General features: G+C 48.7%; 1 protein-coding gene across 1 annotated transcript; it reads left to right on the top strand.

Annotated features, from left to right (window-relative positions):
• Window positions 1-346: 346 nt before the first annotated feature.
• LOC119860810 (carboxypeptidase A1-like) lies at window positions 347-24,172 on the top strand. The gene is made up of 11 exons (XM_038415031.1): window positions 347-411; window positions 9,395-9,476; window positions 12,528-12,662; window positions 13,314-13,412; window positions 15,356-15,457; window positions 16,766-16,867; window positions 17,309-17,419; window positions 18,386-18,476; window positions 21,141-21,340; window positions 22,417-22,501; window positions 23,985-24,172. The coding sequence occupies exons 1-11, from the start codon at window positions 347-349 to the stop codon at window positions 24,170-24,172; spliced, it is 1,260 nt and encodes a 419-aa protein (XP_038270959.1).
• The last annotated feature ends 1,846 nt before the right edge of the window (window positions 24,173-26,018 follow it).

The following is a 26,018-nucleotide window of genomic DNA, read 5'->3' as shown; positions in this document are numbered from 1 at the left end:
GCAAGTGCTGGGGTTGCAAAGCAAGGGACACGGGGGGGTGGGTGGGGGGGGTGGATCTGTCATTCCATCCTATCACACTGAGATCCACCACAGCGTTGACAAATATTGCCACTTTTCCAGGTGGCACATTCCCTAGACATCAATCAGGCGGGAACAGAAGGTATCAGCGCTTTCCTGACAGGGCAGGGCACTGAGCCATGGGAAAGAGCCCAGCTGGGGAGGCAGGACTCTGTTGACACATCCTGAAAGCTGAGCTGCGGCACAAGGTTACAGCTGGGACCAGCCCGGGGCAGGAGCAGTATTTAAAATGCCTCCATCTCCCAGCGTGCATCCTTCTCTGCTGAAAATGAAGGGGCTGTTGGTGTTTGCTGCTTTCCTGGCTGCTGCCTTCAGCAAGGAGACCTTTGTCGGGTAGGTAGAACGATGTTTAACCTGCAGGGATCTTCCTCCTTGGATGGGTTTGAAGTTAACATGTGGCCTTGCAAGTTGATGTGACAGAGAAGTTAGTTAAAGGGGTAGTGTCAGGTCTTGGAGGTTTCAAACTCCACCCCACCCATTCAGGGAGCTGCAGCTGGAAGATTTGCTTCTTTTAGCAGATAATGTGCTGCATGTAATCCAAGCTGCGGAAAGTGAAAGACAGAGCCAATGCTAATGGGACAGAGCAGGGATGAGCATCTGCAATGTGCATGTGAGCTCCCTAGAGGGAGCTCAGGAGGCAGCTGGAGAAGAAGGGACAGTAGGTGAGGAGAAAAGTCAAGTTTTTGCTTAAAGGGGAAATCCAGTTTAACCACATCAGTAGCTGTTATGAAGAAGCAACTCACAGTGCTCCAGCCACTAGGGGTATCTGGTCCTGCCTCAGCTCAGGGGGCTGGACTAGATGTCTTCATGAGGACCCTTCCTGCCCCACTTCGCTGTAATTTTATGAGCTGCAGCTGTATTGAGTAGTGCTGCGGAGGGATACTGCAGGAGGGTGTCTGCTAGCTTCAGTCCAAGCACCACCGTGTGCCCAGATATTGGGGTGACGGGTGTCTTGTAAATGCCTGGGACAGACCCTTTAATACAGATACTAATGAATGAACGAGATTATACTGAGGGCAACGGGTACTTTCAGTAGAGCCCCATCTCAGGGAATGGCTGGCGACAAACTAAGGAAAGGAGACGAGCATTCTGTCCCAAGAAACGTTTGGAATGGAAGATGTTACCAGTATAGAAACATAAAATAACAGCCCTACCGAGCTCTTACGCAGCACCTTTCATCATCACAGGGCTTTACAGAGGAAGTCAGCAGCATTATCCCCATGTTACTAATTGGGCAAGGTTAAACAGCAGCCCAGAGCCAGAACTAGAACCCAAGTCTCCTGAGTCTCAGTTCACCACTTTATCCACTAGGCTACATGTCACTATGATAAGTGCCCATAGACACTGACTCGGTGTCTATAGACATAGACATGGGCTTGTTTAGTCTGAGAAGAGTGAGGGGGGATTTGAGAGCAGCCTTCAGCTCCCTGAACGGGGTTTCCAAAGAGGATGGAGCTCGGCTGTTCTCAGCGGTGGCAGATGACAGAACAAGGAGCAGTGATCTCAAGTTGCAGTGGGGGAGGTCTAGGTTGGATATTAGGAAACACTATTTCACTAGGAGGGTGGTGAAGCACTGGAATGGGTTACCCAGGGAGGTGGTGGAATTTCCATCCTTAGAGGTTTTTAAGGCCCGGCTTGACAAAGCCCTGGCTGGGATGATTTAGTTGGGGTTGGTCCTGCTTTGAACAGGGGGGTGGACTAGATGACCTCCTGAGGTCTCTTCCAACCCTAATCTTCCTCCTCCCTGGCAATGGGAATGCAGTGAGAACCAGGCTGGCATTGGCTGGGCCTACTCTGGGGGAATTCTGCGCCACTGCGCATGCACAGAATCCACGTTCCCTGCAGATTTCTTTGCTTCCCTGCAGAAGAAAGTTACCCTACTGGTACTGGGGCTAACTCTCTTTCAAGCAGCACTAACTCCTGCTGGCTAAGGAGGGCCTGGTGCCGTAGAGCATGGTGTGTCACCTGCCCTTCCCTCAACCCCTGATGGAAACCCCCTCCACATGGAGCCCTAGAGGAGGGAGGCCAACAGGGATGAGGGAGCTGGGGTTGGTGCCGTAGGGTCAAAGTCTCCACCCCCTGCATCCCAGGGGTCTGAAGGGAATAGGAGCTGTGGATGCTCAGCTCCTCCAGGGGCCAGCCTGATGATGCCGTGTAGCCGAGAGTGCAGGAGAGAGGGAGCCTGTCTGAAGGGCAGAGGTATCATTTCAGATTTTGGAGGAGAAGGGCAACTTCAACCATGATTCCAGGGGCTATGGGCACCTGAAAACTCTAGTTTTTTTGCAGCTAGAAATTAGCTGACTGGAACACTGTATCTAATTCCTATTCAAAGAAAGAAAATTAAATAAATATTAGACCCACTCAGCTCTATTACTAACATGTTCTGACAGCTTGTGTCAAGGCAGTGCTTTTCAATCCGTGGGGCACGACCCACTACTGGGTCGCAGCATGTAAGGCGCTGGGTAGCCTTGCTCTGGTCAGCCCCACCGACTGGAACATTAAACGTCCCAGCGACGGTGCTGCCCGGCTAATGCAGGCTAATGCCTACCTGTTTTGACACTGCGCTGTGCCCTGGAAGCGGCCAGCAGCGGGTCCGGCTTCTAGGCAGGGGGGCCACGGGGCTCCGGGTGCTGCCCCCACCCCAAGCACCGGCTCTGAACTCCCGGACAACGGGAACTGGGGGGATGGAGGGGAGTGGTGTCTGCCTAGGAGCCAGACCTGCTGCTGGCTGCTTCCGGGGCACAGCACAGTCTGTGGTGCACCTCGGCTGCGCCGCTGACCGGGAGCCACTGGAGGTAAGTCCGTGCCTGTGCCCCCAATCCCCTGCCCCAGCCCTGAGCCACCCCAAACCCGGAACTGCTTCCTGCACCCCAAACCCATCATCCCCAGCCCCATCCCAGAGCCTGCACCCCCTCTCACACTCCAACCCCCTGCCCTAGCCCTGAGCCCCCCCAAACCTGGAACCCCTTCCTGCACCCCAAACCCCTCATCCCCGGCCCCATCCCAGAGCCTGCACCCCCAGCCCAGAGCCCTGACCCTCTCCCTCACCCCAACCACTTGCCCCAGCCCTGAGCCCCCCCAACCCAGAGCCCCTCCTGCACTCCAAACCCCTCATTCCCAGCCCCAGCCTAGAGCCCTGACCCCCTCCTGCACCCCAAGTCCCTTCCCCAAGCCCCCTACCCCAACCTGGAGCCCCTCCTGCACCCCCAGCCTATATCCCTGACCCCCTCCCACACCCCAACCTCCCCAGCCCAGAACCCCCTCCCACAGCCTGAACCCTCATTCCCGGCCCCACCCCGCAGCCCTCACCCCTGCACCCCAACACTCTGCCCCATCCCTGAGCCCCTCCCACACTCCAAACCCCTCATCCCCAGCTCTGTTGAATCATGGGCATGAATAATTTTCTTCAACTGGGTCCCCAGAAAAAAAGTTTGAAAACCACTGACTTAAGAGACACTGGTTAGATTTAAAATGTTAATGAATATTCTTACTTTGCTACTAACTCTTGAATACAACCATTGAAACAATTGTAGAAAATTCTAGATGACTTTCTATCACCTTTTCGCAGTTCACCAAGCTTGGAATAGATCATTTAACTGTTGGAAACATCGTACTAGGGCAAGGCCCCGTGAGTTTATACTGCAGCTGCTTGGGGTTCTAAGGGGTGTTACCTCACTACAAATAATAGACCAGAAACTGACCTTAAACAGGAGTGAAGCTGACATTTTCAGGTCACTTTCACAGGATTGCCAACTCCAAATATTCAAAAATCATGAATCAGGCTCACCAAAATTCATCAGATTGGCTTTAAAAATCATGACATTATGTAAAAATAAAAGATTTTTATTTGACTTCTGCTCTTTGAGCCTGTAGGGGCACTGGGGTCATATTTGGGAGCTTTTCTCCACAGCCACGAGGGGTAGAAACTTCATTTTTCTTTAAGAATGAAGGCTGAAATCACCACATATCCACTTGACTCCAGGAGCTGGAGCTTTAAGGAAAACAATAATTATCATGAGACTCATGACAAAAATCACGAGAATTGGCAGCACTGCTTTCATTTCTGTGCAAAGGCTAATTACTTCCCTGAACCGTCTTAAACGCAACACTGCAGTGATGGGTTGCAGTTCTCACAGGAGACTATTTAAAACCAAAACACCAAGAAAATTCCACATTTCAAAGTGGAGAAAAAAATAGAGACTTCTGAGGTATATCAGGCCCACTGCAGGCAAGAAAGGAAAATAAACAGGCACAGGAGCTCTGGGCAGCTCTTCCTCTTGAAGAAAAGTTGGAGGGTCAAATCTTCTAGTCCCTAATTAAGCAAATGGCCTTCAGCACCTTCACCCATAGATATTAACATATTCTCAATAACTATACACTTCAAACTTAGATATCTGAGCCATCTTACCCAGGGCTACACATCTTATATGCATTGGCTCAGGGACTACGTTTTAGGGTATATTCTGAACAGTTGGTGCCCAGTGAATAATAATTGTCAATAATTAAATGAAATAAATAAATGACAATAATTGTCGACTTTATGGACTCTGTGGATGCAATTTCTGTCCTTTGTTCTGGAATTGGCCTGGATACAGCTGAAACCCTAAGAATTTGAGACATAAACACATCTGATACTCATGTGACACTTTCTCATTCCTTCCTTTTCTTGGACTCAGAACAAAAAATGACAAAACAAAGTGGTTTTCAGTTAAAATTGCACAGCAACCATTGCTCTACAACCCAGCCTGGGGCAAAACCTGCTACTCCTTGGGGGTTAAGTGATCTCCTTTCTGCTGACTCTCATTCTCTTTCTTTCTTCATCCTTCCTGACATCCTTCCCAATCACCTAGAACTGATTGCTGCAGTCTCAGAGAACTGGCCTTCTTGGTGTTGCTCCCACCTATCAGAGTCCTCTTCGTTTACAGCATGTAGCAGAGAGATAGGCTGATCCAGTGGATAGGGAGCTAGTCCTGCAAGACCTGGGTTCTACTCCTGCCATGGACTTCCTGTATGACCTCAGGCCAGTGCAGGGCCAGCCTTAGGGGTGAGCAGGCTGGGTGACTGCCCAGGGCACTGTTTTAAGGGGTTGCCCCTCCTCCCTTCACTGCTTTTCTTTTCAGCCACCGCTGCTCCTGTCCCCCACCTTGGAGCTGCCCCTGGCCAAGCTGCTCCCAGGAGCCCTGTCTGCTGACATTACTGATCACAGTCATGTGACATAAATGCCAAAATAATTTAGAAAATTTAATTCCCATTCTTATAAAAGAGAAAAAAACCTTAATCGTGTATATTAAAATTAAGTCAATACACTTTTAGTGGAGTGGAAAACAATAGACTAAAATATTATAGATAATGGCAGTAACACAGAGTGTGTCTGGTAGAGAAAGTAAGCAGATTTTAAGCAGATTACATTTATTTTTATTTCTCTCTCCTAAAGAGAGTGTACAAAGTATCAAACATATGTTTCTGAGATCTGTTTTAAAGCTCCAGAATGGATGCCACAAGGCTCGGGATTGGGAATATCTGGCTGATTCTTCTAAATTTACATATAAACTTAAAATATGGCTTTAATTGGTGTTTATATATATAATTTCTTTCTTTATATGGGAATTAGATAGAGTGCTCGTGTCAGCTAATTCCTTAATTATCTGCAAAAAAACTAAACAATTCCCCACTCTAAGCCTAGAGTTTTCAGGTGCCTAAGTAGCCCCTGGAATCACGGTTAAAGTTGCCCCCCATCCAAATCTGAAGTGGCGCCCCGGTGAGCCAGAAGTGGCCAGAGGGCCGTGGGCTCTGGCAAGATACAGCCTCCGTGTGACAGCGCCTGGCCAACAGTTCCCCGCTATCAGAGCACCCTGCCAGGGCTTCATTTGTGCGGGACTGAGCTCTGGCACCTCTTTCAATACAAATTAAGCACTGGGGGGCCGCAGCAGGGCCCAGAGGTGATGGGGGATGGAAAGTCCAAGGGGGCCAGGTTACAAATACAAGTTTGCCCAGAGTGCCATTTTCCCTAAGGCTGGCCCTGGTCCAATGCCTTAGGAACCTAACCTCTAGGGGCTTTTCAAAATCCCACTAGGTATCTAAATACCTTTGAAAATCTGGCTGTTAGTCTCTCTGTGCCTCAGGGCCCCATCTGTACAATGGGGATAACAACCCTGCTCTACCTCAAAGGGGCTGAGAGGAGAAACAGGTTAGACATTGTGAGGCAGCTCAAACACTATGGTGATGGGGCCACATCAGTACCACAGGTAGAGTGGGAACGTCTCTATACCGCTGCTAGCCCTTTCCTGGGTTTGGGCTCCCTCTTTTCTGAATGTAAACTTGGCTTATTACTGACCTTGGCACAAAAAGCAGGAGTGTGCTAATAAAGTTTGCGGATGACACAAAGCTGGGAGGTATTGCCAGTACAGAGAAGAACCGGGCTATCAAACAGGAAGATCTGGATGACCTTGTAAACTGGAGTAATAGTAATAAGATAAAATTTAATAGTGAAAAGTGCAAGGTCATGCATTTAGGGATTAATAACTATAATAATTATATAATAATTATAATTTTGTTATAAGCTGGGGACACATCAGTTGGAAGTAACAGAGGAGAAGGGGGACCTTGGAGTATTGGTTGATCACAGGATGACTATGAGCTGCCAGTGTGATATGGCCATGAAAAAAGCTAATGCGGTCTTGGGATTCATCAGGCGAGGTATTTCCAATAGAGATAAGGAGGTGTTAGTACCATTATACAAGACACTGATGAGACCTCATCTGGAATACTGTGTGCAGTTTTGGTCTCCCATGTTTAAGAAGGATGAATTCAAACTGGAACAGGTACAGAGAAGGGCTACTAGGATGATCTGAGGAATGAAAAACCTGTCATATGAAAGGAGACTCAAAGAGCTTGGCTTGTTTAGCCTAACCAAGAAAAGGCTGAGGGGAGATATGATTGCTCTCTATAAATATATCAGAGCGATAAATATCAGGGAGGGAGAGGAATTATTTAAGCTCAGTACCAATGTAGACACAAGAACAAATGGGTATAAACTGGCCATCAGGAAGTTTAGACTTGAAATTAGATGAAGGTTTCTAACCACCAGAGGAGTGAAGTTCTGGAACAACCTTCTAAGGGAAGCAGTGGGGGCAAAAGACATATCTGGCCTCAAGACTAAGCTTGATAAGTTTATGGAGGGGATGGTATGATGGGATAGCCTAATTTTGGCAATTAATTGATCTTTTACTACTAGCAGTAAATATGCAAGTTGCAATGGGGGAGGTTTAGATTGGATATTAGGAAAAACTTTTTCACTAAGAGGGTGGTGAAACACTGGAATGCGTTACCTAGGGAGGTGGTAGAATCTCCTTCCTTAGAGGTTTTTAAGGTCAGGCTTGACAAAGCCCTGGCTAGGATGATTTAACTGGGACTTGGTCCTGCTTTGAGCAGGGGGTTGGACTAGATGACCTTCTGGGGTCCCTTCCAACCCTGATATTCTATGATTCTATGATTCTATGCCCAATGGCCTATGATGGGATGTTAAATGGGGTGGGATCTGAGTTACTACAGAGAGTTCTTTCCTGGGTGGCTGGCTGGTGAGTCTTGCCCATGTGCTCAGGATTCAGCTGATCGCCATATTTGGGGTCGGGAAGGAATTTTCCTCCAGGGCAAATTGGCAGAGGCCCTGGAGGTTTTTCGCCTTCCTCTGCAGCATGGGGCATGGGTCACTTGCTGGAGGATTCTCTGCACCTTGAAGACTTTAAACCATGATCTGAGGACTTCAATAGCTCAGACATAAATTATGGGTTTATTACAGGAGAGGCTAGGTCAGATTCTGTGGCCTGCATTGTTCAGGAGGTCGAACTAGATGATCATAATGGTCCCTTCTGACCTTAATATCTATCACTCTATATTGGGGCACATAACAAAAATCATTCCGCACACATGTGGGGGAAAATTAGAGGGCACACCGCTGCTGGGTCAGGCCCCTATAATGTTCAGACGGGGTCTCTGGACTCCCCACTGGGATGCGGTCCCCATTCACTGGGTTTCACATGGCTGGCTGAATGTCCTGTTGTCAGGTGTGCGTTGTAATTCCGGGATGTGAGCGATAGCTACAGGAACAGAGAACGGACCAGTCTGGATCTGACCCAAGGTCCATCCAATCCAAAATCCCATCCCTGACAGTGGCAGATGCTTCAGAGGAAGGTGTAGGCACCTCCTCAATTGTAGACATGGGATAATCTGCCCCTTGCACCCCAGGTTTCATCCTGGTCTCTAAAGCTGTGTCTACACTGCCCATGGCAGCTGAGGTGACAGACTTGTGGGGCTCGCATGTCTGCTCTACAAATAGCTGTGGAGATGTTGCAGCTTGGGCTGGAGCCTGGGCTCTGACACCTAGGAAAGGGGAGGGCTTTCGAGCCCAAGCTCCAACCAAAGTTGCAACTAAAAAGCATTGTTCGCGCAGCTGTTGTGTTTTTAGAGTGATCATGCGAGCCCTAGTCTGGTGACCCAGGCCAGGAAGCTTGGGCTGTGTAGACATACCTTAATAATTAAGGATTGGCTTAAGCCATGAAGCTTGAGGTGTCCCAACCGTTCATAGCTTGTGTTATCGTTAATTATAACTCTGGGTGTTCTTGGTATCCGTAGGAATGTGGGTTTGTTACGCAAGTGTTTAACTCTTGCTGGTGCAGTGAAGGGGAGCCTCTCCCTTTGCAGCCCAACCAGACATCAATGGGTTTACCTGTGAGACTACTCCCGTGTAAAGTCCCAGTGTAGTTTAGTTTGCTGGTGGTGGTATATTAAGAGCCCAATCTAGATGATCTGGTCCCGCCTCGCCTTTAACTCTATGACTCCATTGCCTGTGGAGTTATCGGCAGTAGGATCTTACTGCTAGAGCTTGTTCCTGCTTGGGGCGTGACTCTATTTCCTTCTATAGCCTAGCCATGGCACTCAATGAATGACTAATGCTATTGCATGGTCCATACGATAAGGCATAGGGCTGAGATTCAAGATACCTGAGTGCTAGTCCTGGCTTGGCCTCTGAATTCCTTTCTGACCCTGGGCAAGGCCTCTCCTGTCCAGCGTCCCCGTCTGTAAAATGGGAGTAATGGCACTTACCTGCCTTTGTAAAGTGCTTTGTGATCTGAGGATGGGAAGTCACACACGAGAGCTGAATAGTATGGTTACCTAATGATGTCCGTTGTATTGGACCATATTCTAACATCCCAACCGAATGGGTATATGAATCCCTTGGTGTTCCATCACTTGGTCCAGTCTCACTTCCTTCAGACTCCCCTCCATGATCCCCAATGACTCCTCTCCATCTGCCCAGGAACCAGGTGCTCCGTATCTTCGTCGCCAGTGAAGCAGATGTGGAGATGGTGAAGGAGCTGGAGGAGCTGCAGGAGCTGCAGGTAATGGGAAGGCCCAGATCAGCCGTGTCTGAGACCTCTGTTGATAAGGACACCAGGTTAACAGCACTGGGGCCAGGAGACTGCTAATGATCCCTAGAACAGCTACCACATGGGCCCATAATAATATGGCTCAACCCTGGCCAGGTGGGACCATCTCTAGAGGAGTTCTAGCTCCAGGGCCATCCAGCTCTTGATCTCTGCTGAGACTGCCAAGAAAGGGGAACAATTTGTGCCTCGTGTGATGGTGCTTTGGTACCATACGGCTTCATTAACTCTTCAGCGAGTGCACCAACAATACTGAAAGTGTTAATTGCGCCATGGGAACAGACCTCCTCCATCTCTTTGTAGGGATTTACCCTGTATGGTTGTCAGGTTTCTTTCCTTCCACTTGTCTCTCCTGTCCCGTCTCCCCATCTGTCTGCGAACAGCAAGTCCATGAGATTCTAGGTCCCTTCTGCTCGCTGGGTGCTTAGGCACTTGGGTGCTTTAGGTGTCTGTATTTCTCTCTCTGACCATCACTATTTGTTCCTTTAACTTCCAAATGGAACAAGTGCCTCCCAAAAGCCTTAAAAGCTGCCTCCCCATGGCCCTCAGCAGCTTTCCCTGCTTGGGAGCTGCCCAGAGTTTGGAACATTACAGTTCAGCCTTGGGGAGCTCTCTGTATCAGGCATAACCCAACAGATGCTGCTATGCCTCTCTGGCTCTCCTGTGCTTTGTGCCAAGCAGAGAGAGGAGCTTAGTTTGCTTTTCATGCACCACTGGGGGCTGATCCCATATTCCCCCAGCTCCCACTTTGCCTCCCCATGCTCCCTTCCACCTCTCCATTATGAGGGGGCTGCAGCAGTGAGGGAAACCCCAGGATTCCCAGCCCGGAACAGAAAGGATAAAGTTAAAAAACACTCCATGAACCTGTTCTAGGTAGGAAAACATCCTCTGCCCCCTGTCCCTCACGGTAAAGAGGCAGCAGGAGTCTGTTACCACCAGTCGCAAGGGGATGCTTTCCTAAGGCTGCTGGACATGATGGCTTTCTCTAGCCCCCAGTCTGACTCACCCAGCCCGCGCTGCCTCGTGCCACCACACAGGGTCTCCTTGAGGCTTGGCCTAAGCTAAGCTGTTAGGAAGGGACTGTCAGTGGCGCCGAGCTCCCTTCAGCTCGCTTCATGGTCCAGCGTGGCTCTTAATGCTAGGTTTGACATCCCACCGTGATGCATTCAGGGGCCTGCGGATGACTCTCAGGGGAGATGAGATGAAGAAGAGAACCAGATCGGGGGTGGGCGTGCTGGGGCAATCAGCACATAAAATCTGTGCCACACTTTTGCTAAGAAACCCAAACCTGGTCTCATGGCAAGCTGGGCCCTAGATCTTAAAGACACAATACAAGTAGCTGTTAATGGCTAGGCAGCCTAGAATGCCCCAGGCCTGAGTTAGCGCTCACTTAGACCGATGTAAGTCCATTAACTGCAGTGGTTTGCACGGTGGGAGAGGAGCGTCAGACCCTTGGGTTCATGGGAAGGGTTGCTGAGACTTAAAAGCCTTTGGGTGAACTTGGAGGCAGTTGATGGTTTCAGCGCAAAGCAAAGGGAAACTAGTCCATTCCAGCTGAGCTCTGCTTTGAATTTCTGGTTGAACCTCAGGTTGCACAACCCCCACATGGGTTTAATCTAGAGATGGGATCAGAGCCAGAAAAATGTCTCATGTGCAACCATAGAGCGGAAGTTTTTGGAGCCGGGGCTCAGGTGTGGCCCATTATAAAGGGAGGGGCATGTTAGAAATTGGAATCCATCACTAGGTTCAGATTTCAAACACGCCCCCCAAAACGGTTAGAGATCTGTGACGGGACCCCCAGGGTACAACTTGGAACTGGGGTACTGCTCTGCCCCCTTAACTCTCCAGCCTGGGCTGACTCTCAGGATGCTTTGCTAGTGCCAAGCAACAAACGCCTCCAGGTGCTGTTATCACTCTGCAGAACAGCATGTGGAGCCCCACCCCCAGCTCCTGGAGATTGTGGGAATGCTCCCAGAGCCATTCCCAAAACTTCCCCGAGTCACAGCGATCTCCCTTGTGTGGTGCTTGTGCAACGGTCATTGCATTGTAAATCCCTTGATTACAACTCCCCTGCTGATTAGTGGTCCCTGAGCACCCTCCTGGAAGTGATTCACCTCCTTTGTATGTCATCAGCCAACTGACAACATATTTCAGTAGCAACCATACAGCAAAATCTCATAACCGGATACACACTAATGCTAGACATATACAGAACAGTGGGTTTCAGCAGATCATGACTTTTCATACGATATCTTCCATGACATGTTTCGTATAAAATATGTCACAATGATATGGCAGGGGTGGAGATGGGGGTTCCAGGGTGCTGGTTTGAGGTACAGAGTGCCACAAGATCCCAACCCTAATCAAAACTGAGACAAAAGTTTGCAACTAAAATGGCTGAATTTTACTTATGCACATGTCCCTCACTTAGGGATTATATTTGCCATTCACCTCTTAATACTTCTCTTCATCTCTGGAGGCACCTATTAAGCTTGCTCAGCTCTTATGATAACTCCATCTCACCTCAAGAGTGAACCAATTCCTTCCCCTACCTTTCCAAAGCTAAAACCCTTACACAACTATTAGAAATATTTGGACCCATCAGCCAGCCAGGGGCGTTTTCAGTGCACTGCAGGGGTATTTAGCTGCATGGAATCAGGAGATGTTTCCCCAGTGTAATTCAACAAGGGGCAATTCCTGAAGCCCCTGGTTGGCCAACAGGTCCAAATATTTCTAACACTGTTGAGGATTATTCGTTTTGTCTTTGTTCAAAAAAGAACTGGATAAGTTCATGGAGGATAGGACTGTCAATGGCTATTAGTCAGGATGGGCAGGGATGGTGTCCCTAGCCTCTGTTTGCCAGAAGCTGGGAATGAGTGACAGGGGATGGATCACTTGATAATTACCTGTTCTGAACCTGACATTGGCCATTGTCGGAAGACAGGATACTGGGCTAGATGGACCTTTGGTCTGACCCAGTATGGCCATTCTTATGTTCTTTGACAGCTGGATTTCTGGCGGGGACCTGGAGGCCAAGACATTCCTATAGACGTACGAGTTCCCTTTGCCAGCCTTCAAGCCGTCAAAATCTTCCTAGAGTCCAATGGCATTCGCTATTCCATCCTGATAGATGATCTACAGGTGAGTGCTGGATGTGCAGAGGACTAGATGCTCTGCAGAGAGGGCTGGGTCAGGAAACCAGAGATATTGCATGAAACTCACTGTGACCCTGTAAGTTATCTGGATAATTGATGGGCCAAAGTCTCCTCCTAAGTTACACCAGCACGGCTCCTTTGTGTTTGAGAATACAAAGCCAAGTTCTGCCCTCTGTTGGATCCATGCTTTCAATTCCACAGAAGGCAATAGCGTTGCATGGGCATGTAAGTGAGAGAAGGTTTTGGCCCATCGTTTTTAAGGGCCTGGTGGTGAATCAAGAAAACAACAAGTGAATTTGGTCAAGAGCTAAATTCAACTGAGCCTAATTGAAATTTCCCAGGCAAACCGGAGAGCTCATTCCGTTGAAACTCTGCTCGCAGGATAAACCCTCATTGGATGATCTGATCCTGAGAGCAAAGAATTGGACTGAATAGAAACTGAGAAAGGGTTTGGCCCAATAATTGTAACTCATAGTTAAAGCTCAGCCATTTACAGGGGGAAGCAGGTGCAAGGAAATGAAAGGCACGTTCTCCTCGGTGTAATCAGTGCTCTGTCTTCTCCAAAGCCTGCCTGCTCTTGGTGATGCCTTCGCATGTCTAGTCCTTCCTAACAGATTCTTCTCCCTGACTCTTCCAGACGCTGGTGGATGAAGAACAGACTCAGATGATCCGTCAGCATTTCATGCCCCAATCTGTGGAGACTTTTAACTATGCCTCTTACCACACTCTGGATGAGGTAACAGCTGGTTCTCACCTATTGATGAGACGACCCACCAGAGTCTGAGAGGAGCATTTGTGGAAGGCCAAGTTAGGAGAATATGAGACAGGCTTTCACCATTGAATAGGCCACATGCACCCTCTCCACTTAGGGCTGCCACGCAAAGCAAAGACCATGGGTGGGCACACAATTTGCATTGTGCAAAGATGCATTTTGGAATTGCTCTCTCTGCTGTGTTGTGGTGCTGGGACACTTTGGAGGCTGATTTTAAGGGCTCCAAACTGGCTGTGATGGGTTCCCCCAGGGTGCCACCTGGAACTGGGGTACCAGTGAGCCCCCTGACCCACCAGCCTGGGCTCCCTCTCACACTGTACTGCTGTGACAAGCTGCAAAGCCATCCAAACTTGCACTTTCATCAGCAGTCACACAGGTAGGAACATGCCCAGCTGCAGTTACACGCAGGTTCTCTAATCACCAGCTTCTCAGCCTGGGACCTCAGAGAAGTACTGTCCTGCCCTGGTCAAATTTGGCCAGTATATGGGTTTAATACCCGGTCCGCCTCTCCCTCAATGTGAAGAGGGCCATGCACACTTGTGGTAACCAAGCAGAGATTTTCCCCAAGTACTCCAGTCAAAGCTCACAGGTTTAAATCAAAACAAAAACAAGTTTATTAATTACAAAAGATAGATTTAAAGTGATTATAAGGGATAGCAAACAGATCAAAGCAGATTACCTAGCAAATAAACAAAAATGCAAACTACACTTAATATACTAGATAGACTGGATATGAATTAGCAGATTCTCACCCTAAAAGATGATACAAGCAGGCTGCAGATCCTTAAGGGGCAAGCTGCTCTTGCTTTACAGCTTGGAATTCCCAGGTCTTTCATGCATAGGCTAGAAATACCTTTAGCCTGGGTCCAGCACTTCCCCCAGTTCAGTCTTTGTTCCTCAGGTGTTTCCATGAGTCTTCTTGGGTGGGGAGTGAAGAACAACAGATGATGTCACTCCCTGCCTTATATAGCTTTTGCATATTGCAGGAACCCTTTGTTCCAAAACTGGTTCCCAGACAGTCTGTGGAAAACTACTGACATCCCAGATGGAGTCCAGCATCATGTGGCCTGGTTACATGTCCCTGTAGAGTCATAGTAGCCATTACTTATAGGCTGTCTGTAGCATTCTCAGGAAGGCTCACACAGATGGATACGCTTCTCCTGAGGTCTACTATTTTCCCAAATAGTTCATTGCCCTGAATAGGCCCTTCCCAACCAGCTATCTAGACTGAAAGCATCTTATCTAGTGGGCATTACCCAGGTGTAACTATATCTGAAATACAGATACATAGTCAATATTCATAACTTCAGATACAAAAATGATACATGCATACACAAAGGATAATCATAATCAGCAAATCATATCTTTTTCAATGACATATCACATGACCCATCTTGCATAAAATGCATCATAATTATGCCATAATCAAATCATATCATAATAATATCACTATGAAGAATATGGGGTGCAGTGTCACACCGACCTCTAATTTTTCACCCACAATTCATTGCATTTTCTATGCAAAAACAAAAAGAAAAGCTATGCTCTGGCCCATATCATCTGAGACTTTCTGGCGAGTAGGGCAGTCGGATACACAACAGCAGTGGACAACACAAGGAGGAGCAAATGGAAGTCCCCATTCAAAGATTTCAGCAAGCAGTTTAGTTAGAAAGGTCTTCTCATGGGCCCCTGTTTACAGATGGCAAATGTTTAAAGTTTGGTAAAGGGAAGATAAGGATTGGTTAGCCCCTTCCCAAGCCCTCCACCATGTCATGGATCAGAAAGCACTGGCACCAAACTAGAAAATAGTCCCATGGGTTATCTGAAGCAAAGGAAGTGTGGGGACCACACAAGTGTATGCCAATCTGCTGTTTAGACCTAATTCCAGCATCCTCTTTATACGCCAGATCTACAACTTCATGGACTTATTGGTCGCTGCAAATCCAAACCTGGTCAGCAAAATTCAGATCGGGAACAGTTACGAGGGCCGCCCTCTCTACGTCCTGAAGGTAAAGTCACAGGGATAGCCATGGGGCCTGATTCGGCTCTCACACCGACTTCTCGTTGATGTACCTCCACTACTCTCAGTGGAGTAACTCTTGATTTATATCAGGGGAGAAAAGAATCAGCCCACATACTCTGTGTAAATGCACAAGCGCAAACCCTACTTTCTGTCGCACCAGTGTAAATCAGCAGTAATGTCAGTAGAGTTACCCTGGTGAAAACCTGGTGCAAGCTCTAGGATAATCAAGCTTCCTATTAATAAAGCTCTGCCATTGCTAATTAGCAAAGAGGCATTTACTTCCTAAATACCACCACACAGATTCAGCAGAGTATATTTACCTCTCTCTTGCTCTGTTCCCTGCCAGCTAGTCTTTCCTGGGGAATATTTTAATTGCTTTCAACACCCTTTCTGAATTCTGGTGGACAGAGCTTGCCCCATGATGGACTCTTCTATTATCTTCCATGGGGCCAAGTCAAGCTTTGGCTAGTGGCCTTCCAGGAGAACTCAGGGAATGGTATTTGTGACTCAGTAGGTGATTCCCTAGATACGAGATTTTTCCTGCAAAAAATTTAGACAAAAGTGACATTTTATTTTGGAAATATTTGAGTTTTGGTCAAAAAAAACTAAAATTTTAGGCCAAAACTGGATGCTTTTTGTTAAAATTTCCTTTTTGTCAGAAAGCCCATTTTCTATTGAAAAACTTTGGATAGAAATTTTTCTGTCAGGTGGGTGACTCAGTTCTTCCGCCTGAATCAGTGTTAAGCCAATGTCCTGGCATGACAGAGTGCGCTGTGCTGCTGGAGATGCCATCTTTTGGATGAGATGTAAAGCTGTGGTCCTGACCCCATATGGTCATTAAAGATTCCCGCAACACATTTTGCCGCAGAACAGTCAGTAACCCTGGTGCTGTGGCTAAATTCCAACCTGGGTAATTAGTACATTCTGCTGACTTAAATTCCCCCAAATTGTTTGCTTCTTTCATAAACTACACTCTAGTGCTGTTGCCTTGTTCCACCCCAGAGGTAGCTGCATTTCAGGGATGAGTGAAGAAATATACAATACAATGTATCTATCAAGTGCCATAAGGTCTGGTCATTGTTGATGATGGCTCCTCTGGGACTATATGAGCTCCCTGTTCCTAAGCATGATGGCATTTAAAAAGGGTGAGGGAAATCTCTGAAGCTCAGAGACATCTGGCATGGCATAGACTCCCTGAGGGGTCACCTGAGCAGCATTCCGATCCATGGTACTAAAGGATGGGTGAGCTGCACTGCAGAAATCAACCCCCCTGCATCTCTGCTTTTCCATGCAGTTCAGCACTGGAGGAACCAAGCGCCCAGCTATTTGGATCGACACCGGCATCCACTCTCGGGAATGGGTCACTCAGGCCAGCGGAGTCTGGTTTGCAAAGAAGGTACTGCCTGCAGTTTCAGCGGAGAATGGCACATTCCAGGATGAGGGGTGAAGAGAGACATGGGACCCCACTAGCTGGGATGTGCTTGACTTAGAGGCAGCATCAAGCTCACCTGACATTGTCACGACAGCTAGGAGCTGGTGAAGCCAGTGGTGCTACTTCTGTGAGTAGGGTGGGCCCAGATGGAGGCAGGAATTGTGCACGGAGGCCAGAAAAGGATGGAATAAGCTCCCTGCTTCCTTGAAACAGATCTCCAAAAATTGCAGGGTTTCAAGCCTTGCAGCTGGCGAGGGATAATGGGCCAGGTTCTCAGCTGGCATAAAGTGACAGCTAACAGATGCAGGCTGTGGCTCTGGCCCTAGGCGTGTAATGAAGCACGGTGCTAGAATGACTAATGTGTCTGGCTCTCAGGCTTTTCCTCACTTGTGCTTCCCTGTTCAGATTGTTGATAGTTATGGCAAAGACCCTTCTCTCACCTCCATACTGGACAACCTGGACATCTTCCTGGAAATCGTTACCAACCCCGATGGCTTTGCTTTCACCCACACCACGGTATTTCTCCTTGGCCTCCTTAGCCGGCCTTTATGATAGCAACCAGATCTCTGGCTCAGGACTTCCAGGCAGCAAACTCTTGAGCGGGGGGGCGGGGTGGGGGAGGGGCGGTGGGGGGTCTGGATGGGGAGTGGAAAGAGGTGCCCCTGCAGCTTGGTGAGCCGTGTATTGGGTCCTGATACTCTACTGCTTCAGTGCTATGTAATGGGAGCCATTTCTACCCACCCGGCACATTGGGCAATGCCCACACAACTGTGGAAAGGCCATGGAGAATCACTAGAGGCCTTAGTGCTTGCTTCAGTCTTAATAGGGAAGAACTTGCTATGTGGGTTAGAGACTCCATCGGACCTTGCTGGGTCAGGAAATTGACCTATATTTGCCCTAAGCCTCTGGATTTAGCTGTAACAAGGCAAGTACACCCAAGAGAAGTTAAAGGAGGCCTGATCTATCCAGATTGTAGGCACCTGAGTCTCCATAGCATTATTATTTGATATCTGTATTACAGTAAGATACCAACCAAGATCAGGATACCAATGTGGTAGGTGTGTACAGACACATAGTGAGAGATGGAGCCTGTACCGAAGAGTTGGCCAAGACAGGCAAAGGGTGGGAGTGGAGAGAGAGGGAGAATTATTTGCCCAAGGTGAACCAGCAAATCAATAGCAGAATCTAGAATAGAATCCAAGATTCCCGAGTCCCTGTCTAACACCCTATCTCCTAGGCCTCACTGCTCTCCTCACACCTTTATATTGGTGTAACTGCATTGACTTCAGTGGATTCACTCCAGTATAAGCAAGAGGAGACTTGGGCCCCTAGAGAACAGACTTTCTCCCCACCAGCACCGCATGACCCATCAGCCCTAGGAGACGCTAGTCTCAGTCCGCCCTGTGGAAAGGCCACACACCAGGCTGTTAGCGATGCGGCCCTGGCTGGCACCCTGATAAATGATTCTCCCCTCTGTCCCAGAACCGCATGTGGCGTAAGACCCGGTCCATCAACTCTGGGTCGGTCTGCATCGGTGTGGATCCCAACAGGAACTGGGATGCGGGTTTTGGAGGTATGGTTTTCTTTTAACCTCTCCTTGGGTGAATTTACATGGACTCCCCTGGGCCCAGGGAAGGAGCGAGCGAAGGGCCTGGCATTACTATTCACAGCTGGTTAATGGGAAGAGCTGGGTTTTATCCTGGGCTGGCCCCTACAGCAAAGCAACATCTTCTATTGCTTTGGAGTGACTCCAGCACCAGCCCACCCGCGTGTATCCACTCTCCTCCACGGCAAGGAGAGGAAGGGGGAGACTGGGCCTTAAGGGGCAAGCGCAGGGGGAGGGTGATCAACAGAAAAGTGGGGGTCGTTGGGGGCATTGCCACAGAATCTTGTTCCCAGGGAAGAGCCGGGAAGAACCTGAAGGGAACGGAGCATGTGGCCTAATCCATGTCCCCCTCTGCCTGGGATAGTCTCGCTTGGCGTGCTTTAGCCCACCTCGAAGTGGGAGAGGGGAGTTCAGACTAGGGTTGCCAACTTTCTAATCGCACAAAACCGAACACCCTTTCTCTGCCCCTTCTCCAAAGGTCCCACCCCTTCTCATTCCATCCCGCCCCCGTCACTCACTCTCCCCCACCCTCACACCCTTTCACCGGGCTGGGGCAGGGGCAGGATATGAGGGGTTTGGGGTACAGGAGGGGGCTCCGGGCTGGGGCCGTGGGGTTCAGAGTGCAGGAGGGGGCTCAGGGATGGGGCAGGTGTTTGGGGCGTAGGAGGGGGTGGGGGCTCTGGCTGGGAGTGGGGACTATGGGGTGGGGCTGGGGATGAAGGGTTTGGAGTGCAGGAGAGGGCTCAGGGCTGGGACAGGGGGTTGGGGTGTGGGAGGAGGTGCAGGGTAAAGACTCCAGGAGAGAGTTTAGGGTGCAGGAGGAGGCTCAGGCCTGGGGTAGGAGGTTGGGGTGCAGGAGGGGATGCAGGCTCTGGGAAGGAGTTTGGGTGAAGGGGGGGCTCAGAGCTGGGGTACGGGGTTGGGGTGCAGGAAGGGATGCAGACTCTGGGTGGCACTTAATTCAGGTGGCTCCCAAAAGCAGCCGGCATGTCCAGCTCCAAGGCGGAGGGGCCTGGGGGCTCTGCATGCTGCCCATGCCCACAGGCACCGCCCCCGCAGCTCCCATTGGCCGCAGTTCCCAGACAATGGGAGTGCAGAGCCAGCGCTCAGGGTGGGGGCAGCACGCGGCGTCCCCCGTGGCTGCCCCTGTGCCCAGAGTCGGACGCGCCGGACGCTTCCGAGAGCCATGCAAAGCCAAGGCAGGCAGGGAGCCTGCCTTAGCCCTGCTGTGCCACCAATCAGACTTTTAGCAGCCTGGTCAGCGGTGTCAATGGGAGCTGCCAGGGTCCCTTTTCGACCAGGCATTCCGGTCGAAAACAAGACACCTGGCAACTCTAGTTCAGACTCCATGGCCCATTCAGTCCTTGGCCTCTGGTTTGCCAATGGGGGAGGAGAGGAATTAGTGACAATAGTGATGTGAAAACCTGGCTGCTAGAGACTGGGAGGAGACCCCCAACTTCATTCAATGGCTCCATGTCTAGTTGGCAGCCGGTGTCAAGTGGAGTGCCCCAGGGGTCGGTCCTGGGGCCCGTTTTGTTCAATATCTTCATAAATGATCTGGAGGATGGTGTGGATTGCACTCTCAGCAAATTTGCGGATGATACTAAACTGGGAGGAGTGGTAGATACGCTGGAGGGGAGGGATAGGATACAGAAGGACCTAGACAAATTGGAGGATTGGGCCAAAAGAAATCTAATGAGGTTCAATAAGGATAAATGCAGGGTCCTGCACTTAGGATGGAAGAATCCAATGCACCGCTACAGACTAGGGACCGAATGGCTCGGCAGCAGTTCTGCGGAAAAGGACCTAGGGGTGACAGTGGACGAGAAGCTGGATATGAGTCAGCAGCGTGCCCTTGTTGCCAAGAAGGCCAATGGCATTTTGGGATGTATAAGTAGGGGCATAGCGAGCAGATCGAGGGACGTGATCGTTCCCCTCTATTCGACACTGGTGAGGCCTCATCTGGAGTACTGTGTCCAGTTTTGGGCCCCACACTACAAGAAGGATGTGGATAAATTGGAAAGAGTACAGCGAAGGGCAACAAAAATGATTAGGGGTCTAGAGCACATGACTTATGAGGAGAGGCTGAGGGAGCTGGGATTGTTTAGTCTGCAGAAGAGAAGAATGAGGGGGGATTTGATAGCTGCTTTCAACTACCTGAAAGGGGGTTTCAAAGAGGATGGCTCTAGACTGTTCTCAATGGTAGCAGATGACAGAACGAGGAGTAATGGTCTCAAGTTGCAATGGGGGAGGTTTAGATTGGATATTAGGAAAAACTTTTTCACTAAGAGGGTGGTGAAACACTGGAATGCGTTACCTAGGGAGGTGGTAGAATCTCCTTCCTTAGAGGTTTTTAAGGTCAGGCTTGACAAAGCCCTGGCTGGGATGATTTAACTGGGACTTGGTCCTGCTTTGAGCAGGGGGTTGGACTAGATGACCTTCTGGGGTCCCTTCCAACCCTGATATTCTATGATTCTATGATTCTATGATTCCACCTAGGTCACCAAATAGTCAGTAGCCACAAAGAGCTTTTGGTTCGTGCTGGCTAGAGCTGGAAAACTCCCTAACCCCCATTACTGACCCTTTGAGCCACCATGTTTCTGAAGCAAAGATACCCTCCTCCCTCTGCAGGGTCTGGGGCTAGCAGCAACCCCTGTTCTGAGACTTACCGTGGCCCTTATGCCAACTCGGAGCGTGAGGTGAAAGCCATCGTGGACTTTGTGAAGAGCCATAGGAACATCAAAACCTTCATCTCTATCCATAGCTACAGCCAGCTCCTCTTGTATCCCTATGGCTACACCAGAACCCGGGCCGCTGATTACCAGGAACTGGTAGGGTCTTCCTCACACCCTCAGGGTGAGGTGGCTGCTGGGGGTATCATCTTTCAAAGTGGGGCCAGAACGATATGAAGACTGTGTGGTCATTCAGCCATAGGGCCGGCCTGAACCCCTCCAACCCAGCTGTGGATTTTCTCCCTGCATGGGTTTCTCCTCTGTAACCACATCCCCTTTTCTGCTCTCGCACATTTTTGGTCCAAAGGCCTCTTTGCTCTCCCACTGTGGCTGCGTTGCAACCAGCGTAAATTGGTTTTGGGGCTCAGAGGAGCCAGTTGCAAACGACTCAGCAGAATTTAGGGCACTTGGCTGGCACCCGCAACGACCCATCTAGGCCAGTGAGAGGGGGGCATTCAAAGGCATGAGTTGAAGGAAGAGCCTAGGGAAGGATGGAGGAGGGGCAACAAATCCCATTTTCCCATAAGGCAGAAGACGCGTGTAATGCACTGGGTCAGCATGTGCCATCAATAGTGCCCTCTAATGGCTGAAGCCCAGGGAGGGTACGAGCCTGGCTACTGTTGCAAGCAAACCGAGATCTTCCTTTAACCCAAGCAGCAGGTGCCTCTGTTCTGCTTTGGAGCCAAAGGTCGTAGGTCCCACTGAAGTTGCGCACGTATGATTTAGTTGGGTGGGGCACTAGGTGACATTGTCTGTCTGATACAAGCACTGAAACGTCAGCCAAACCGGAACTCAGTGTTCAAATAGCGTCATAATCTGCCGTCTCTGTTGGGCAGAAGGAAGAGTGCCCAGTACCCAAAGGAGGGAGGGAAACATAGGGAGAGTCCCTGGAGGACAGAAGGGGAGCTCCTGCAATGCCATAATACTGGGGTGATGGGCAAGCAGGAGCAAGTTCTGCAGGGCAGATCCACTCAGCCCCAGTCAGTTGTATATTCCTAACAATGCTCTGCTTTATTTTTCCAGCCTTTGCATCTCTTCCCCCTGGAAAGATGCAACAAGTTCCCAACCTCCCCGCCCCACTCCAGTCTGGCATCCTGCCCCAGCTCCCTCTGAGCACAGACATCACTCACACCCATTGTCTAACTCATTTTTCTCCCCTTTGCATTTTTCTCCAGGATAATATTGCTAAAGCTGCAGTCACTGCCCTGTCTTCCCTCTATGGCACTAAATACAGATATGGCAGCATCATCACAACCATCTGTAAGTTACTGGGGATGACCTGGTCCCTTTAGTCATGATGGGTGCGGGAGGAACCAGACAGCTTAGTCACTCTACAGGAAAGTACAACCACCGTGAAAACCTTTTCGTAGGCCAGACATGCAGGAAGCCAGTCCCCACTGTCTAGCTGCTAGGAACATTGCCACTCACGTATCAGACCGTTGGTCCCTCAAGTCCACGGACATTCCTGTCAGATACTTGACCAGGACCTCAGAACAACTTAAAAAAATGCCGCCCTAGTGAATCCATCCTAGTTTTCATACTGAGCCCAGTGCATGCAGGGTTAGGATTTTGGAGGTTCAATCAATGCTGTGTGAACACGCTAATGTACTTGCAGTATGATGGGTGTCATCACTCAAGCAGTGTCTGTACTTTGGTACAGCCACCCCACAGACACAGCATCTTGCCTTCAACAGAGGGCAATAAGTGGTACTTCAAAGTAAGGCAACCTGATCTTCATAAGGCGTCTGGCCAATGGTGCAGCATGTGTGAGAGCGCCCCTGTTTGACCACTGCAGCAAGAGTCTTAAAAAGCCTTGAAGGATTCATAGATGAAGGCCAGAAGGGACCATCCATTGTAGTCAGCTAGTCTGACCTCTGCATCAACAGATCACTGCTAAAATTTCACTTAGGACCTTCTTTATTACCACGCCACATCGGTGCAGTTACTTGGTAAAGACACACCATGTTGATGGGAGAGTGCTCTCTTGTTAACGTAATTACTCCACCTCAACAAAAGGCGAAAGCTTTTCAGCAGGAGATGCTTTCCCAACAACATTGCGCAGTGCAGACACCACTTTAAGTCAATGTAACTTGTGTTACTCAGGGGGATAAGCAGCAGTGTAGATAAGCCCTGAGTGACTTCTGCATCCAGCCTACATCTTTCACTTGAGCTAGAACACATCTTTGAAAAAAAAAAAAAAAAGGACACATCCAATCTCTCCATCATTTCCATCACTAAATCAAATCCACCACATCCCTAGGTAAGTTTGAAGTCTGATTTCTCCACTTTAAATGTCACATTCTAGCCAGGGATGTGGGCTGGAGAAACCCACATGCTTCATCAGTGAGGAGAGTGGAACTTGGGCTTTCCTCACTCTTTGTAGCTTCTGTAATTTATTCTTTGAGCGATGTGCCTGTGCCATAAGGCTCAGATCAAAAACATCCTGCTGTTCACAAAACTTGCATGGGTTTTTAAGATCAGCTCATTATCTAAGGACCAGCAGCAAAGTTTAAACCCCCTTCCCCAAAGTTTGGTAGACAGAGGGTGATGTAGGCCCCTAGCTCTTGTTTTACTCATTTGGTGTAAGTAACTGAGAGCCAAACACTCACCCTTGTTGCAAGGACCCATGCAACAATTTGCTGGTTGTATTTTTCAGCAGTGACATTTAAATGACCTTATAACTGGACCCATTACTAATGCTAGCCATCATTTGTTTCCTTTTGGATGGGTTTCCTGAATCTAGATCAAGCTAGTGGTGGAACCATTGACTGGACTTATAACCAGGGCATTAAATACTCCTTCACTTTTGAACTGCGGGACAGAGGGCGTTATGGGTTCTTACTGCCTGCCAACCAGATCATCCCTACTGCCGAGGAGACATGGCTGGCACTGATGACCATCATGGAGTACACACTGGACCATCCCTATTAAAACAGGACAGACTGTGAGCTCAGTTTACTTCTCTGGAGGAATCCAGTGAGTGATTCAACTGGCCAAAAACAATTAAATAAAAATATTGAACGAACAAAGAATATGTTATTTTTGCGTCCTGGTTTAGATAACTTTAATGGATTCACTTCAAATCCACCCCAAAAATCTCTCCAAAGCAAAGCAAACACCTTCTTTTCCTTATGCAGTGGTCTGCACAAGTACAGTTCATAATACTGACGTCCCTGCCATTAGTTTTAGACTGACTGCAAGAAAGCAGGTGGCACGTTTCCCCTAAGAGCATAGGAATTGCCCTGCCAGATCTTCTGTTGTCTCCACGGATAAGAAGGTTCTTTGGTGTTCCTCTAGAACAGCCTCGCTATCGTCTCTCCCATCCTTTACCTGCATCTCCTCAGGAAATCTCCCCTTCATTTGATACCTTAGACTGAATGCATCTGTATCCTGCCAAATGCTGCATCCTTAACTGCAACAGGGATGACTTATTCTATGAAGCCCATGGAGGGGATGTGACGGGTTGGGTCAGAGAAACCCCCTTGGGACTGCCACTTGATGTGCTCAGACTACCTCTGAGCCTGTTTTCCCTGGCAGCTTGGGACTTCAGTACCCTGTCTTGTTGAGCCAGACATGCTAGCCTGCTGCAAACACAGACCCAGATCTGAACCACATCGCCCACAAGCTACAGACTTAAGAAGTGCTCCTGTCTCTAGCACCCAGACACTCAGTTCCCAACGGGGTCCAAACCCCACATAAATCCATTTTACTCTGTATAAAGCTTATACAGGGTAAACTCATAAATTGTTCGCCCTCTATAACACTGATAGAGAGATATGCACAGCTATTTGCTTCCCCAGGTATTAATAAGTAAAAAGTGATTTTATTAAATATAAAAAGTAGGATTTAAGTGCTTCCAAGTAATAAGAGACAGAACAAAGTAAATTACCAAGCAAAATAAAACAAAAACACGCAAGTCTAAGCCTAATACAGTAGGAAACTAAATGCAGGTAAATCTCACCTCAGAGATGTTCCAATAAGCTTCTTTCACAGACTAGACTCCTTCCTAGTCTGGGTCCAGCAATCACTCACCCCTCCGTAGTTACTCCTTTGTTCCAATTTCTTTCAGGCATCTCTGTGGGGTGGAGAGGCTATTTTCTGAGCCAGCTGAAGAAAAAATGGAGGGGTTTCCAGGGCCTTTTATATTCTCTCTCTTGTGGGCGGAAACCCCTTTGTTTTCCTGTGGAAAATCACAGCAACAAGATGGAGTCTGTAGCCACCTGGGCAAGTCACAGGTCTATGAATGATTCAGCTTTTTACAGGCTGACACCATTGTTTACATGATAGTTTGAACGTTCCAGGAAAGCTCAGATGTGGATTGGCGTCTCCCAAAGTCCATTGCTAGTTAAGTACTCCCAATTACTTGAATAACCTCTTCACATTACATTTTCCAAATCTGCCTTATGTGCTTCCTTCAGCAAACACTTTAAATTCAAGCATAGAGCCAACGCTCATAATTTCAGATATAAAAATGATATATGCATATGAATAAGATGAATATATTCAGTAGATCATAACCTTTTCAAAGATATGTTACATGGCATATCTAGCATAAAACATATTCCGGTTATATTTACATTCATAAGCATATTTCTATAAAGCATTATGGGGTGCAACGTCACAGGGGGAAAGGAATAATTCCGCTCCTTGCTATGCCGTTTCTGTCTCTAGTGACTGGGCATGTAATGTTAGGACTCTTAAGCACTACTGGCAAAGAGAAACCAAGCTACCGTGAGTTCCAAGCCCATTGTTCATTCCACACAACTCACGTGAGCTT

This window comes from Dermochelys coriacea, chromosome 1 (assembly GCF_009764565.3).
Source record: "Dermochelys coriacea isolate rDerCor1 chromosome 1, rDerCor1.pri.v4, whole genome shotgun sequence".
Lineage (NCBI taxonomy): Eukaryota > Metazoa > Chordata > Testudines > Dermochelyidae > Dermochelys > Dermochelys coriacea.
The sequence above is the reverse complement of the archived record's forward strand: the minus strand, read 5'-3'. Positions and strand labels throughout refer to the sequence as shown.

Excerpts from the sequence above, each read along its gene's own strand:
- LOC119860810 (XM_038415031.1), top strand. The coding sequence starts at position 347 with ATGAAGGGGCTGTTGGTGTTTGCTGCTTTCCTGGCTGCTGCCTTCAGC. Across the intron at positions 9,477-12,527 it reads AGGAGCTGCAGGAGCTGCAG|CTGGATTTCTGGCGGGGACC; the intron begins GTAATGGGAAGG and ends GTTCTTTGACAG. Across the intron at positions 16,868-17,308 it reads GAGTCTGGTTTGCAAAGAAG|ATTGTTGATAGTTATGGCAA; the intron begins GTACTGCCTGCA and ends TTCCCTGTTCAG.